At 34.0% G+C, this 16,720-nt stretch overlaps 1 protein-coding gene across 1 annotated transcript in view; it reads right to left on the bottom strand.

The window, feature by feature from the left end:
* CNTN5 (contactin 5) overlaps window positions 1-16,720 on the bottom strand; it is a 269,832-nt gene that overhangs the window by 126,690 nt on the left and 126,422 nt on the right. The window contains exon 7 of the mRNA XM_041417056.1: window positions 14,059-14,161. Within this exon, the coding sequence (XP_041272990.1) occupies window positions 14,059-14,161 (103 nt within the window). The remainder of the gene's footprint in view (window positions 1-14,058; window positions 14,162-16,720) is intronic.

Genomic DNA, 16,720 nt, shown 5'->3' with positions numbered 1-16,720 from the left:
TGCTGTCATGATTTGCTGACTTTTGCCTGCTGCAAATGGATGAAGTTTCGTTAAGAATATTACCTTTCTCTTAATATTTCAGGGTATCCAGTTTGAGACACAACAAAAAAAGCATGTGACAAGCAAATTCTGCTTATTCTTCAAGCAGTTATAATCACATGCAGTGATGTGAATTACTGCAGTTGTACTCAAACTTGCAGACAAGATGCTCCAAATTCTATTACTTTACAGAGATTAAAACAATTCCCAAGCTTGTGACTGATTATCAGAAGATTTGTCTAATTTTAACTCCTGGGTGGAATGTATCACTGAATTTTATTGAGCCTATTAATATCATTACCTTACAAAACCAGCATATAGTCCCATATGGAATTCATTTTAATGTACCAGGAAGAGAAAATAATTATTTCCCTTATCAGTTTCCTGCACTGATTAATTAACCTGACAAAATGAACTTTATTGTGAGTGTGTATGTATTCATCTCTGACACATGGTTCCTGCAATATCTTGTTATTATTGCCAAATGATATTTTATCACTGTCTCCCACAGAAGAAATACCTGTATGGAATATTTTTTGTATCTCCTTGCTAAACAAAATAGGCTGGCCTCTTTTCTTTCCAGCACTCCTGTTATGTATATATTTTTCTTTCTATAAATGTTTTTGGATCATGTGATGATTGTGGATCATAAGACCTCTTTTTTTTACTCTATCACCATAGAAACTTTGTAGCTTTTTCATTTTTAATCTTAAATTAATTTCTTGATGACTGATTTCAAATTTTGGTGTCTTGTGAGTTTGAGGGCTCTTCTGCAGATTCTATTGTTCTAAAATTTCTTTCCTATAAGAAGCTATTTTACATACTTTCCAGTTAGAAGACCAAAATAACTTCCCATTCCCATCTGATTCAAGAATTTCAACATGTTAAATTTTAAATATGAAGGATAAAGAGGACATTTTTTTTTCTGATGCACTAATAAAACTTTCTGTCTTAGTCCCACCAGTTATGTTATTCCTTTCACATCTTTAACTACACATTTTATTTGCTATACTTTAATACCTGTATGTATATATCAGATGTAGTACAAATAACAATCTTTGTTTCTTTTTCTCCCTTCTTTAGCGCTCATATTTAATTTCTTATTGCACACTTCATTCTGATATTCAAATTTAGATTCTTTCCTGAGTGACTTGTGGAGATTGTGTAAGTCTTCTATTTTACATTTAGCTTAAAGAGTTAACTCCTTGTATGCTTGTCTTCTTTTTATATGGAATATAATTTTGTGATGATTTCTGGCTGCAAAACATCCACCATGGACAGATAAGAGTTTAACTGATCATTATTTATCACAACACATGTCCACAGTAGGAATAGGAATTCTTTATGTTGGTACAGTGTAATAGGACTCAGCAAGTGCTGCTTTATGACTGGAATGAGTGTGCAGATACACTGTACTTGGGACCTTAAAGGTGTCATGCTTGCTGCCTTTTGATAGTTGTTTGGCCTTCAGCCTTGCTTCCAGTAAAATCAGTGATGAAGTTGCTTCTTCTCTATTGTCATAGAGGAAAATGGGTACTGCTGAATAGTATTAGTAAAAGGATTTTTTTTTTTGGTCATGTATATTTCTGAGAAAAAGTCAAGAGCTTATAAAGCATGAAAATTGTCTCATTTAGCTGCTATGAGATTATTCTGCAATTCGTGTGTTTGGAAAGTTTCCTTTAAATTGCATTTAACTAATTTTCTGAAATTTGCTTTTGCGTTTCCTTCAGCAAGTAAATGTGTATAACATGGCAAACACAGAAGAAACTGCTTGTCTGGGTCATTAGGAACCATATTTTAAAACAACTCAGTTATTTCTTCATCAGTATAAGGTAGTAAGTGGAATTTTTCAAGGAGATAAATTTACTTTAGCTGTGCAGATTTAATGATTTCAAAGGAAAGTATTCCCATATTACAAATCAGTATTTGCAGACAACTTGTAGTTCTGTTTAATGAAGCTTATTTTCCTTGCATAACTCACAAGTGACATATGAATTTTACATCTGAAATAAAAATATATCTATATCTATTTCTCCTCTGTGACTTCTGTGAGGATGAAATGAAACATATGAGTGAGGATGTGAAAGAATAAAATGGTGCGATTGTTCCAGAAAACTCCAAAAGTCCACCACAAAAGATAACTACCATATACACATTTTTAATATTTTCAAGTGATCCACAGCTTTTTGAAAAATAGAGCAACTGCTGAAGTACTTCTAGTATGAATATGATTTTAATGTAATATGCATATTTATTGAATCTTATAACCATTATAATCTATTTCTATTTTGGTCTCAGCAGATATTTACGGGAATACAGTTTCCTTGTCTATTGTAACACCATCCGCATTCAACTCCTGTGAATAAATTGATTTGAGCTTCAGTTGAGTTCAAAGACAAGCTTTCACCTCACTTTTGGGAAAAAAATTCCTCTGAATACTACTGGTAAATCTTAGTACCACCAAGTAAAACCCTACTTGATTTCAGAAATACCATCATTAAACTTGTCATAAATCTAGACTGAAGTAAAAAACCTAAGTGGTTCCTAGTGACTGTGATAGACATTACTGTGGGTTTGTACACTTTGAATTTGAAGAAAATACGAGTCATAATTTTACCTTTGCATTTAGAAGAGATTATAAGACTCTTCAGTTTTCAGCAGTATATTATTTGGCATAAGTGCTGTTGAATTAGTTGGAATTCTTCACAAGTTTCAATAAAATATAAAAACAAAAACGTTTTAAAAATATTAGAAGCTATTATTCTTCTTGTCTATTTCATATGTGAAAGAATTTTATGACATGCCTAAAGTACATGTTTGCTTTGGGAAAGGGGAGAGGTAGAAATAAGAGTGATGTCTGAAATTTAATACCCTTTCCTTAGATCTGAGCTCTTACGATTTCAAGAATATTTTAAACAGGAATGCATAGATTACTTTTTTTTATACTTGATTTGTACAGATTGATGTGATATTTTGAAATATTTTATCTACTGCTGTAATTTTAATTCTGCTCCCCACGATTTCTCTTTACCATGCATCACTGTTCTGAGCTCCATATTCAAACCCACAGGTGCACATCATAATATATCTTGGAAACCTCTGCATACCTCTAGGGACTAGAAAAATCCCTTTATTTTCTTATGCCTTCCTGCCTTTCAACTGTATTAAATATCTTTAATTATTACAGGATAATTATGAGGGTTAAAATATTGAGGACTATAATGAAATTCTCTCTGTCAGATGGTTTTCAGGAATGCCTATCAACCATGGACATCTACCTTTATAATGTCCCATATAAATCTGTTCAGAATTTTATGAGACACAATAACCACTTTTCCTTTCATTTGGTTTTTAAAATATAGTTAGTACTGAAATGCATGCAATAGAGCAGCATGAGTATGGTGATTTAAAAATTAAAAGAGAATAGAAGCAAATGATGATGAGCTTGAAGCCAGTGTGCAGAGTCCAGGTCTGCAGCTCTCTTCAACAGATGCCCATGACTGTGCTAGAAATATCTATTGGATATATGAGTGTCATGCATTAATGTGGACGTGCCACCACTTATCACCACTATTAGCTCGTTCTTTATGGCACAGAGCAAGGACAGTGTCTGCTTGGCTGCATATTCAGCTCCACAGCATTTTCTTCACACATTGAATCATGGCATGTTAGGGCATCTCTAGCATCTAAAATAGTGCCATGTATGAAGATGATTCATTTTCTGTAATGGTTCATTATTTGCAGTGAATTATACTCCAGAGTTCCTCTTTACTGGTTGATCAGAGGCTAAACTGATATCTCAATCTTTACACTTAACTATTCAACAGCTAAATTTAGATAATATAGCTGTCCAATACTCTAAGTTAGGTGATATAACCAACAGTTTTGGTGATTTAAGTTTTTTCCAAATTCTTAAATTTGAGTCAGTCATGAACAAATGAGTCACTTGATGAAGTTGTAATCAAATGAGACCACAATAAGCAAAGGTATTGGTTTGACAAGTAGTGAGGAAGGTGGAAAAGCTATTCCACAACCTTTTGGGTTTGCATTTGAAAGTTAGGTAATGCTGTTTACTTTTGATGAAATTGCAATAGCACAGGCAAAAATTTAACACAAAACAGCTGAACATCTCTTCCTATGTATTCAGTGTTTTCCTCATTGCAAAACTCCATATTACATTATTGTCAGCAGAGGATTGTGGATGGTATTTATATGGTGGGATTGGGGAGTTATTGAGCCTATTGAGGTATCATGTCTGTTAAAAGTTATGGAAATAAGTTCTGTTTTTTCCTCAGCCACCCAGTAACCATTTTTTCTAGTCTCTGTATCACACCCTACCTCAGCATGTGGCTGGGGGCATTCTGAAGTGGACATTCTTCTAAAAAATATTAAAGATATAACAGGTAAATTATCACCAGTTTGTTATTTGATCAAGGCTGTTGAGAAAAGGAATCTGAAACAACTTGAAAAGCAAAAAACATATATGATACCTCCTGTTTTACTAAAGGGGATAATACTTGAAGAATCCATGACTTTAAGAGACAATGCTTTGAAGCAGAAAGTTTCTTTGAAAAGTTGACACATATTTGGCAGGTGTTCATACAAATGTTCAGGGCCGCATTACTGCAGTAGGACTGTGTTTATTTGCCTTGTGTTATTTTATAACTGAAATTTTGTGTCATTTTTTCTCTTTTCTAAATTTTGCCCAGGCAGATTTTGTTTAGCTAGCACATTGATCTAGGATGTCCTGACTCTGCTGTACAGGTATGACCAGCATATGTGTGCAGATCCAGAAGAACAGGAAGACTATTTACAATGAGTCCAAAAATCCCCAAAATTGTGACATACCATCAATGAGGATATAAATGTAAACACAAATCTAGCATGTCTGATCAGGCACAGCATTTGAAGACACTGAGTGTGATGATTTCCACATCATTTGGGGTGTTTAAGGCTGCATTTAAGGCTCTTGTGCCATAATACCATATACATTTATTTCTTTGCTGCAATGCTGAAGAAAAACATAACAGTGGTAACTCTGGTGACCTACTCCTGAGAAATGCTAGAATTTTTTTCCTTCTGATCCTCTCAGAACCTGACAGAGAGAGAAAGTCTACACATATGCTGCTGGATGCTAAGTTTGGAATAATTAAAAAAAACCCAAAACTCGTCCATCTTTAAATGCACAGTAAAGATGCAAAGCTGGGCAAGTTACTGAGCACTGCTTTTACTAACATTTATACATTTTTTTCAAGGGTTCTGAGAGAGAAAGAAATGGGATTGGTAATATTGATTCTTCTAGAATGGCATTCTACTGATGTGGATTTTGTTTGGTAGGTTTTTCTCCCACTTCCATTATACCATACATTAAAAGCAATCAAATTTAAATTTTAGATTTAGAGTGAGGCAGAATGAGGCCTGGGAGTGCTACTTGATTTACCAAAGAATCTTTATCACATTACTATGAATGATTGCAATATCTGTAACAGTATTACAAAGTCTATTTAAGAACAAGTCCACTTAGAAGAAAACAGAAATAAATTCAGCCTGAAAAGCAGGAACAAAATCCAGTCTGGCTCTAGCACCCTATAACATAAATATTTATTCAGAACGAGCTGAAAATTAACTTGAAATTGATGAAAGTCTTAGAAATATTTATTTGATATAAAAATTATGTGCTATCAAAGATGGGGAAAAAAAGAAAGTGAATCCTGGATCTATTTTTGTCATATAAACAAACTCAACTTGAAGATGTTGTGTCTGCTTTTAAAAGGTTCCTTCCTCTCATTACAATCTTATCTTGAGGAGAAACGACATCCTTACTTATAACATTGACAAATGTGTTTCTGCAGAGAGTGTTTATTTCCTTCTTGCAAGTATTTTGTTATCAATAGTATTCAAGAGTGACTTCCCTTCCACAGCTTCCAGGTCTGGCATCTGATAGGATTAAGAAAATATTTTTCCAGTAGAGAGAACTGGTGTGAAGGGACATGGAGAAACATGATTTTTTGTTCTATGGAACTTAGGTATTTATATATCAAGTTTTTTATCCATCATGCAGTGTCATTTTGGGCAAATAATGAAACCAGATTAATACTCTATGGCATGGTTTCTCTGTTTTAAAAAGAGAAAACAGACAATTCATGTCTCTGTGACCTATAGATGAAAAATGGAACATCATGCTAAACCTTGGTTTGGATGGTAGAGGTAAATTACTACCTGTGGACTTCTACACTGTGAATTAGCTTGAGGCTTGAAAATGTTAATTTATTAGCATGCCTTGTTCCCACAGTAATTCTGCTATATGTAGGGAAAATGACTAAATATTTCAATCCAAGTTCCAACAATGGATTGGGTGTATAGCACCCAGAATGATTTGTTTTATTTAACGCCATGTTACCTTTAATATCAAAGGTGTTTCTGTGTGCCACCATTATTGGGGGAAGAGGAAAGGACCGTTGTGTGTTCATGGAAAAGTAGCTTAATATTTTCCAAAAGACAATAACTAAGCAACTTCCAGGTCTGAATGGCTATTCCATGAGCTATCAGAATCCTTAGCAAAGAGGCGCTCACTCCCTGAGATACTTCATACAGTTGTCCAAGGAAAAGACAGCTTATCCTCAGGGAAGAAAGTACAGATCTGCTGACATATCCCAAATGCATTGACAACAGAACTGTCATACTTAGCTCTAAAAACAATGAAGCCTGATTTATATCCCAGATGTTGCTGCTGTCCTTTTTTGTTTTGTATGCATGTATGTCTATATACATATATATATTTATATACATACATATATATAAACATACATACATATATATATATATATATATATATATATACACACCAATGCAGCATGCTCTGTTCCCAAGTTTATATCCACTAATACTCATCTGCTGCTTGCTGCCTTGTGTATTCATGCATGTCAATGCCCCTGGGTTTCAGTGTAGTGCAGTTAACAGAGGCTAATTTTGAGTATCACTAGCACACTAGCTCTGCTATTCTTTAGCACAACACCAGAGCTGAAGCAAGATGTGGATTCATGCTGATAACAAGGAGACTTAGGTTACAAAAGAGTCTAATCCCAGAATAGAACTCCTCATGAGATCGTTTTTGACACTAGATTACTGGGAAGGGGTCTGGATACAGGAACATCTTGTCTGGTTCTCTTGACAGTCTATAAAGAAGATGCCTTCTGCCAGGTCTGGGGGAAGAATCTTGGAAGACCTGTTTGGAAACATTCAAGACCAGTAGGTAATACTGGATTTTGCAAGATAAGCCAACTAGAGGATAGAAGTCAAGGAGAAATATGTGGAGGACTTAGCTGAGTTTTAACTCGTGGTCTGAAACTAAAAAGCCTTATTTTACAGATTTGAAGAGGAGAGAGGGTTAAAGTCAGTCCCTTGAAGTTAGGAAACAATAGTGTAATGCTGGAATCTTCTATTCCCATATGTGTACAGACCAGATGAATAACTGCAGGTTCTATATAGAGAAATGTGTAACCTGGATCTGTGACTCATTATAAAATTACTCTTTATCAACCTCTTCTTCCTCCAAAAATCTCATATATTTATTTGGCAGATGGAGAAAAAAAAAGGAATCAGATACTGTGAAACCTCTGACCAAAGATTCATTCCTGGGTGCCTTTAACCCTCTTTTCTGAAATTATTCTCTTCATCATTATGCTATTTGCCAGATCTAACTGAAACAGCCCTTTAAAACATGGACTTGCAAAGCCTATCTTTTTGTACCTGCAAAAATGTTTGCAATATCTAGAAAACTGCTTCATAGCCATTACCCCATGTCATTGGCTTAATGAGCGACACCAGCAAAAAATAACATCTTCAGAAACTTCATGCAATTCTCCACAGTTACAGTCAAATGATCTTTACCAGACCATAAAGATTTTTCATTTGACTGCTCTGATCTTTGCTTAGGTACTATACTCACTTATCTAAACATTTTGCCTTTATTTCTGCATATTGAAAAATATTTGATAAACTCTCTCTACATAGATTAATAGAATGGTTTGAGTTGGAAGGAAACAAAGATTATTGAGTTCCAGCCTCACTGACATGGGCAGGGACACCTTCGTCTAGACCAGGCTGCTCAAAGCCCCATCCAACCTCATCTTAAACACTCCCAGGATGGTGCATCCACAACAGGTATATAGTCTGCAATGAAAATATTGATAGTGACATGAAACAAATTATAACATTTCTAATAAAAGCTTGAAGATCAATTAGAAAAATTAGAAAAGTCCAGCAAAAGGAAAACAGGTGCAGAAGGTAACAAAAGTACTGTATTTAATGGATTTAAAACTTTGAGACATTTATTAATTTGAATTGATTCAGAGTTAATTGTTTCAATATAATATTTTTGAATGCTTCTTAGATTAAAAGTCATAAATTTCATTAATTTGTGTGACTTAAATATATGTAGCTTCACCTTCTTTTTATTTAATTTCATTTAGAAAGCAAGATTTTTAAAAGGATTTCCAGATGAGTTCTTGCAAATCTACTACATAGGGGATTATTGTTTACAACTGAGCTATAAATTCCTTCCAAACAAAGTCAACAGTAGAATTATTAAGGCAACATTAAATATGACAAAATGATAGACAACACATCTATCAAAATTGCCTCATTGGAATTCAGTAATAAAATAAATAAATATTGCTAATTTATTCTTATCATTAACTAAGTATATTTCAAAACAGAAACATAGTTTTGACTTTGCCAAAATGAAATAACCTAGCATTTAAAAAGAATGCTAGTATATTACATGTATGTTACCATTGTACAGAAATAGCATAAAATAGTCTCAAAAATACAGAAAAACAAGCAAATGAGTCATAAGAAAAATTGTCTGTCAGCACTGTTGTTTATTGATGCTTTTGATTCAAATATCTACGTGTTGATCTATGTGGTTTAAAAATAACCATAGTATAAATAAAGGGATGCATAAAACTTTTTGTTCTTTTTAGCAAAACAATCCTTTTGGCAATCTATACAGCCTTTATTTTAGGAGCAAAGATTGAAATCTCTGGTAATCTACAAGTACTGCAATATCCCAGATCTTGTAATTTGTTTTAATGAGAAATAAAATATGATTACTCACTCAAAATTGGCTGCTGGCTCTATCATAATACAAATTCTATTTTGTTTTTTCCTGACTACAGCCAGAAAACCAATGAAATGTGACTTTTATATGGAAAACAAAATAGAAGTCTGGTGTAATGTACAAACAAAAATGCACTAAAGAAAAGGCTGAAGTGTGAGGGTCAGGTACGGTGTGAGCATAATACACAGTTTAAAATTTAAAAATCTGTGTGAAAGAGTTTGAGTAGAATTATTCATATAGAAGCAAGAAGACAACTTAGGGTTATATGCCAGAAAGAATATTACAGGGAAAAAAAGAAAGATGTTTCTGACACTTGCACTTTTCTTGCTTTCCTCTGTGGCCAAGGGTCTGGGCTCCTTGAAGAGGGCAGGAACTTACAGCTTTTCATGCCAGCTTGGACAAACCAGTCTTGTATAATTTCTCAAACTATGAAAACTTGTTCATTTTGAGGCTTCAAAATAAAAAGTATATTTCCATCTGTGCCTGCCTTTAAGTCCCATATTTAAAATAATAGTGTTAAAATCACTTATGGCATAAGTGTGCTCCAAAGTCAGGAAGAGCTGAAGGATGCTTGGATGGCTGTCACTGAAGTGCTTCATTAATGAATGTGTCATATAGTGGGGATGGAATTTAGAGTCCTTTTGCATATCAACAGCATTAATTTCATCTCTTTATAATGGGCAGCGAAATGAAGGCACCAGAATTATTTCTTTGAATAAAGTACATGAAAAAAAAAAAATTAGAGAACAGACCAGTTCCCTCTAGATGCTCCTGAAAGCAAAGTCAGTAACATTTGAAAGAAAATTAAAATGGCAACCTGGTGTCACAGAAAGCAGTGTCTGAAAAGTTGCATTTCTGGAGCAGGAAAAGCCAAGGATGCTGTAATTTGTGCAAAAGTGTCAGCTAGGAAAGTTATATCTTCTTCACCAGAATTTTTCTGAAGAAAAAGGTCATGATCTGTCTTCCAGATGTACATAAGAAATCTAAGGCCTGACACTGAAATGGACATAAAAATTCAGGATTATGTGGACTATAAACAGAAATCTCATGAGCTCATTTATTAGTTTTCAAAAAAAAAAAAAAAAGCTTGTCTTTTTAAATAAGAGAAGACACAAGCAGTGAAAACTGTTACTCAAAAGCAAACATTAACATATTGCTGTTTAGAATTATTTTTATTAATTTTGATATTTTGAATTCTTCAATTCAGATTTTTATCTTTTTTTTTCAATTATTTATTTTAACAACTTTTAATAGTAAATACTAATCAGGATGTAGCCATTCTGCAAATTAAAAATAAGTATTTCTGTTATTGTGAAAAGTTAAAAATAAATAGGAGATATTAATACCTTGTTATTGCCAGTGATTTTTTTTTTGTTCTTTTTTTTTTTTTTTTTTTTAATATGATCCCCTCTTTTGTTATGGAACAAATAAAATTCAAGTCTTTACTATAGAACTGACATAATTAAATAGGTGGCAGAAAACATATCTGTATGCTATGTATAGGTACATATATGAAAGATAGATGTAACTGAAACGTAAGTTGTTGTGTGGCAGTGAATATGTCTATATATGCCCAGCCTTGGGCCAGCATATGTATCCAGCATAAAAGGTCACTAATTGCAAAATGCACATTCTGATATATGCACAGTAAATTTTATTTGGCTCCTCTGCTTTTCACATCTTGTTAAACCTCAGCAGTAAATCACTGATTTATGCAGTGATTTCTTAGACAATGACTGATGCTCATGATAAGAATTGTGAGCTAGTGCAAATTAGATCATCTTGAGACATTTCACTCCTGCATTACTTTGAATTCTTTAGCAGCTACAAAGTCTGTTTGCGAGTGGCATCAGGAACATAATATTTTCACTTGTAGCTGAATCAGCTACATATTGCTGGGACCAGAATAAAATCCTTCTCAGAAAATGTATCTCTGTCGAGCAATTAAAGTATTTGACTTTAGTTTGAAGACAAAAGCTTCAGAGCTTCAATTTATTTAATTCTTTTAGCCATAGTGACTGACAGTGCTAAATAAACATTATTAATAAATCATTAATTAGTAACTAAAGACTAGGATCTTCCTGGAATATTTGCCAAATGTCTACTTCAGGAAATCTCACTGGAATGCTTGTCATTCTCACAATTACAGTGGAGAGAGCAGAGTGTTTCAGACAGCTAAACTGAAGCATGAGAAAACCAGCAGCATATTGGTTTTAAGACTGTAATAAACCCAGTGTTATTTACAATAAGAATTCAAAATATGAAGTTTCAAAATACTAAATAAAAAAGGAACAAATTAGTTGTTGATTCGGTTTAGCAAATGGGACTCATGGCAATGTAACAAGCAACAACCCCCACAGGGCATTAGAAGCAAGAAATGGGGACAAAAAAAAAAAAGAAATTATGAAAATGAATAGGAAATTTGATGCATTTCTGCTTTTCACTTCAGCCTTCAGGTTTCAAATGGTGCCTGAAATGTCATTCATGTAATTATTACCATATCAAGTTGAAAGCAATTTCAGTTCAGCTGATTTGATTGTGCATTAATGACTGGGAAAAGAAGATAAGGAATGTGCATGGTAAAAATAGCTGCCCATTACTATAGCAGCAAATGGGGTCTTATTAAGTAACCTGAAATTCCTTGGTCATTCAGGTGGTCTTGATTTTTTTGTTTATTAAAGATTAACACCAAGTAAAAAAGAAGAAACAACCTAATTGAAATCCTTCCTGTCAACTTCACCTTCCTTTTTGAATAGTGATTGAATCTTTTTGAGATTTTTTTTACTAAATCTCACGGTGCTGAAGGTGGAAGGCATCAGTAGGTCTGGTTCTTGCCTTTCAGTGATGGTTGCAGAGGACAATGTGTGTCATAACTCCTTTTCACTGGAAAGTTGATTTGTAATCTGTCAGCAACTGCAATTTAATTCCAGCAAAATAAGGAAAATAAGAAGTAGTATGTTGGTTACTGCTTCAACCGTAGCCTTGAGTCTAAAAGGGCCTCGTTGCCAACTATTGACTTGGCAGTGTTTCTGACAGGAGAGAGCCTGGAGCCATCAGCCTCTTTTCCTCATTTATTTCATCATCTCAGGGAATCTCTCCATTTATTGCTTTTCTGTCCTCTGTCACATACCTCTCTCCTCATTTTTACTATATAAAACATAAGACTTGTGTTTTACCCTACAACAGCTCTTGTGTCACATTTGTTTTCTAAACTACTGCTTGCATTTGTGTTGGGAATGACTTTGCAAAAGCTGCAGTCACTAATGGCTCCCTCCACGTGGGCTATGGTCTCCCAGCTTTTGTTTGGACTGGTTTGGTTATGTTCTGTTTCTTCATCAACTTCACTGAACTTAAATAGATACAACTGAAAAACGTTGTCAGAATTTCTCTTTAATTATTTGTGTATAATTTCTGTTGACTTGCACACTGAGAGCATCTCGGTATTGGTCAAACATGAACAAACAGCAAGAAGGGAGTAATTTTCAGACATATGTCATCCAGTCAGTAATTAGGAACTGTTAAGAGAAAAATCTGAACAGTAAAAATCCAGTGACCAATGACACATGAAGATGAAAAGAACTACGAAACATTTAAAAAGCCCTCTCAGGTAGTAGAGACAGTCTTTGAAAAGTCACTCTGGAAAATTAGACCTGCTGAGCAAGCTGAAGGAATGATCCTCAGGAAAACAGACTATTGTCCTAAAACTCCTAACCTCTTATGTTTTTTCCTCCTTAGGTAAATAAGAAGAATTGGTGTGTAAGATATAGTATTTCTCAGACTAAATCTTTTGTGGAATTCCTGCAAAGGAGTTACAAAGACAAATGAGCCCTTACTTTTTAATCAAGGCCATGCTGTAAGAAACTTGTATGTTTTCTGATAAGCCATGAACTAAAGCAAGCAGGATATATGATACTTAACAGCATAACTATGGAGACTAGGGGGAAGGTGTCCAAAAGAATATCATTATGAAAAGGAGCTGAAAAGAATTCAATACAGTGAGATTTTTTTTCAACACACCACACAGAATTTGATGAGGTATTTTGGAAAGAACCCTACCCATTATAATTTTTCATATGTCTCTAGAGAAACATCATTGAAGGAACATCTGATTTTGGCAGCATATATGTGAAGAAGAAAGAATCTCTTTGAATCACTAGAAATGACTCTTAGTTCTGTCTGCCTGTATACTAACATCCTTATCCTTGGGAACAATCATAACAGTACTTGAGTAACTAATAGTAACTACCACCACAAAACTGAAATGTTATCAATTTCATCCTAAATTCTGTAATTTGAATATTGTATAGAAGTAATTTTATTTTCAGTTTCTCATACCTTTCTTTCCCTAAACTCTTTTGTCCACAAACATCTAAAAACCCCTTGACATGAACAGCAAACACCCATTCTGTACTAGTGCTATTAGGTCAGGTAGAAGAAGTATAGAGTGGGTGCTGCCACAAAGTGGGTTAGGACATGATCAAGACATTGTGGTCTTTGTATAAATTATTAATAGAGGGGAGGGGAAAAAACTCTCCTAACTTTTGTCTATTCTCCAAATATGAAATTTTTACAGGGAAAACTAATTTGCTGGCTTATAGTATCCCTGTGAATGAATGGGTGTGAGTCTGGTAAAACTTTCAATTAAAAAACCTTTTCGCTTTTCATTTAGGTGATTGGTACTTTTCATTTTGACAGAGATACTGTTAACTTGACTGAATTTCTGACCACAAAAATGGCTGGACAGGGATTTCATAATTAGTTACTTAGTCAATTGGTTATTTTGAGAGTGCAGTAAGGACAATCTGTAAAATAATATCCAGCAAAATAATGAAACCACAAATTAGGCATGTCTCATCTTAATAAACAATGTTATCTAATTAGAAAGAATCTTTACTTACTTTCCAAGTGCAAAACACTCCATCTTAACAGTAGTTCCCCTTGCAGCTGTAACTGTGTAAGGAAAATGGACTTCAATTTTTGGTTCATATTCCCCCATCACACCTGGAAAATAACAAACGTTTAAAATATGAAATATCATCAGTTTTCCATTATCACAGAGAGACCAGTGGCCTGCTGTTTGAATCTGCCCAGCAATAAAGCTGGTAACTGATGGAGATAGCCTCTCAATCTGATTTGCTGTGCCCAGGTCCAGTATACACATGCAATAAAATGCTCTTCAGTTTACCAGTAGCACAACACTGAGTCTAAAAAAAGGATTTGTTTTTTGGAATTAGAATTAATATTTAAATTTTCAAAGATTAAAATTGGCAATCAATAGAAAAGTGAGAATTTTCATGGACCAAATCTTTGTGTACCAGCACTTTAACAACTAGACAAATAAATCAACATATCATGCTGTGCTTGACTGTGAGGACCGTCTAAGCTCAGGGAAAAAACCCTCAAATTATGTAGGAGCACTTGCACACAGATACAAACAAAGATATGTAGACATGAAAATTTCAGTTACGTAATTTTCAGTGAGATTTTTAATTTGGAAGAAGATTTCAGGACAATGCTTTAAATACTTAAAGATAGCATTCTAGGAAATGGGGAAACATTCAGGAATGGGAAAATATATATTGACAATCAATAAAGTTAACTCAGATTTGCTTTAGAGTGATTGACAGCTTTGGAGAACACAAGCGCTTAGGAAATAACAAGTCAGTAAGGAATAGAGCTATGCTTTATAAGGTGTGGTTACAAATTTGGATTTTATGCTACTTGGAGAAAATATCATAATCAGCTTGGAAGGAGAAGAATATGACTCTAATAGCTGTCTTTGGTTAGATGGAATTTGGGCTATGGTGGTAGGAAATACCTGGGAGAAAAAGGCTGTATTGAAAAAAAGTAAGTATGGTTCAGATTTTTAAATGAGAAAAATGGAATAAAATCTGACTTTTTGAAAAAGTAGCAACAAGACAAATCTAAATCTATAAAAATCAGTCAAGAGTCTCCAAAAAACTCTAAAGCAAGCAAATAGGAACAAGAAATGAAAAGGCAGGAGAGAAAAGAGATCTCTTATATGAGAAAGAAAAGAAATGAACATAAGAAGAAACATGGAAGTAGAGGAGTACAAGATTTACAGCTGAGAGAATAACAGTTGGCAGAGACAGATGAAAAAACAACCCACAACCTGTTAGAGCAAAAAACAATACATAAGACTGAAATTGTAAAACATCTATTCCTAGCCTTCAAATGTTCCTTATGGGGCTCAGGAGTTTCCAGTGGGGGCTGGGGGCTCATTTTCCCACTGTCACTCAGGCCCCTGAAAAAGCTTGGTTCTGGGAGGAAGTCTGAACATTTATACATTTAAATGTTTAATCAGGGGCTTAAGTCTAATTAGAAAATCTAAATGTGTCTCATAAGTGAATAAATGACAAAAGAAGAAAGAATAAAATGCTTTTATTTCTAATGTAATTCTATAAATAATTCTATAGGTAGCAAATTTCTTTGTAAAAAAAATATCCTGCAAGCATTATGTGTTCTAGCAAAACTGACTCATTTCCTCCAAGACATGACTGAATCAGTGTTTCAACATTGCTTTATGAACCCCCTTTTTTAATAGGAAAAAAACCCCAAAAACATTTGTGTCCTGGGTATTAAAATAAAGCCAGGCCATCAAAAAATGGTAGTCAATTAAAATTTTCCTTAGCCTAGACTGAAATGATTGCTAGTATAAAATGTAATAAAAATGTATTCCCACTGGATTGTAAGATGTCAATAAATTTATAATTTAGTTACACTCCTTGTAACTTCGTTTACTGTTTTCTGAATTTCTTTTTGTGACTATGAATACTAATTTCTGATTTATCTCAGTTAACTAATTACATGGTTTTACAGGATATCCATCATATCTTTTTTCAGATATGTCTTTAACAGGCTGAAAAACTCCAGACCATTAATTCTTCTTCAAAAAGAATCTTTAAGAAACATTCTTAGTGCCCATGTGGCACCTCTTCAGATTCCACTCTCTCACTTTGAGATGTGAAGGTGAGAACTGCACAGCAATAATGAAGATGTAGATCTTTCTATCACAGAATTTATTTCCTTGGACTTTTGGTTTTGTTTTTTTTTTTTTTTTTAATTTGAAAAAAATGCAGTTCTATTTTCTGTTTTGTACTTGAGATGCTGTTCGTACACCATGGCACCCTAATGTCTTTACTGACAATATCTGATAAAGGTATTATTACTTCTCTGTTCATTTTGCTTCCAGATAGTTTATGTGTTGAATAGTGATGTCCCAGATAAGTCTTCACTGACAATCTCTCAGTTCTCCAAACTGTTTAGGTACTCATATAATAAGTGGATTTTTTCTAATCTCTTTTTAATGGAAAATGGGGCTGTACTCCAACCCCTCGAAGAATTTAGTTTCCTCAACAGCCTTTGATGGTGACCCTGTAAAGAACTATGTGAAATGCAAGCAGCTTGGCCATTTCTGTTCGTATTCTCTCAGACTCTTTAGGAAAGCTGTATACAGACTGAAGCACAATTTCCCTGGTTAAAAGCTGTGTTGTTGGTATATGACTGTGTGGTAAGACTACTGTATGATAACCTGCTGAA

Source organism: Onychostruthus taczanowskii, unplaced genomic scaffold (genome assembly GCF_017590055.1).
Source record: "Onychostruthus taczanowskii isolate IOZ18803 unplaced genomic scaffold, ASM1759005v1 scaffold54, whole genome shotgun sequence".
NCBI lineage: Eukaryota > Metazoa > Chordata > Aves > Passeriformes > Passeridae > Onychostruthus > Onychostruthus taczanowskii.
Note: the sequence above shows the minus strand (reverse complement) of the source record. Positions and strands in the feature narration are given on the sequence as shown.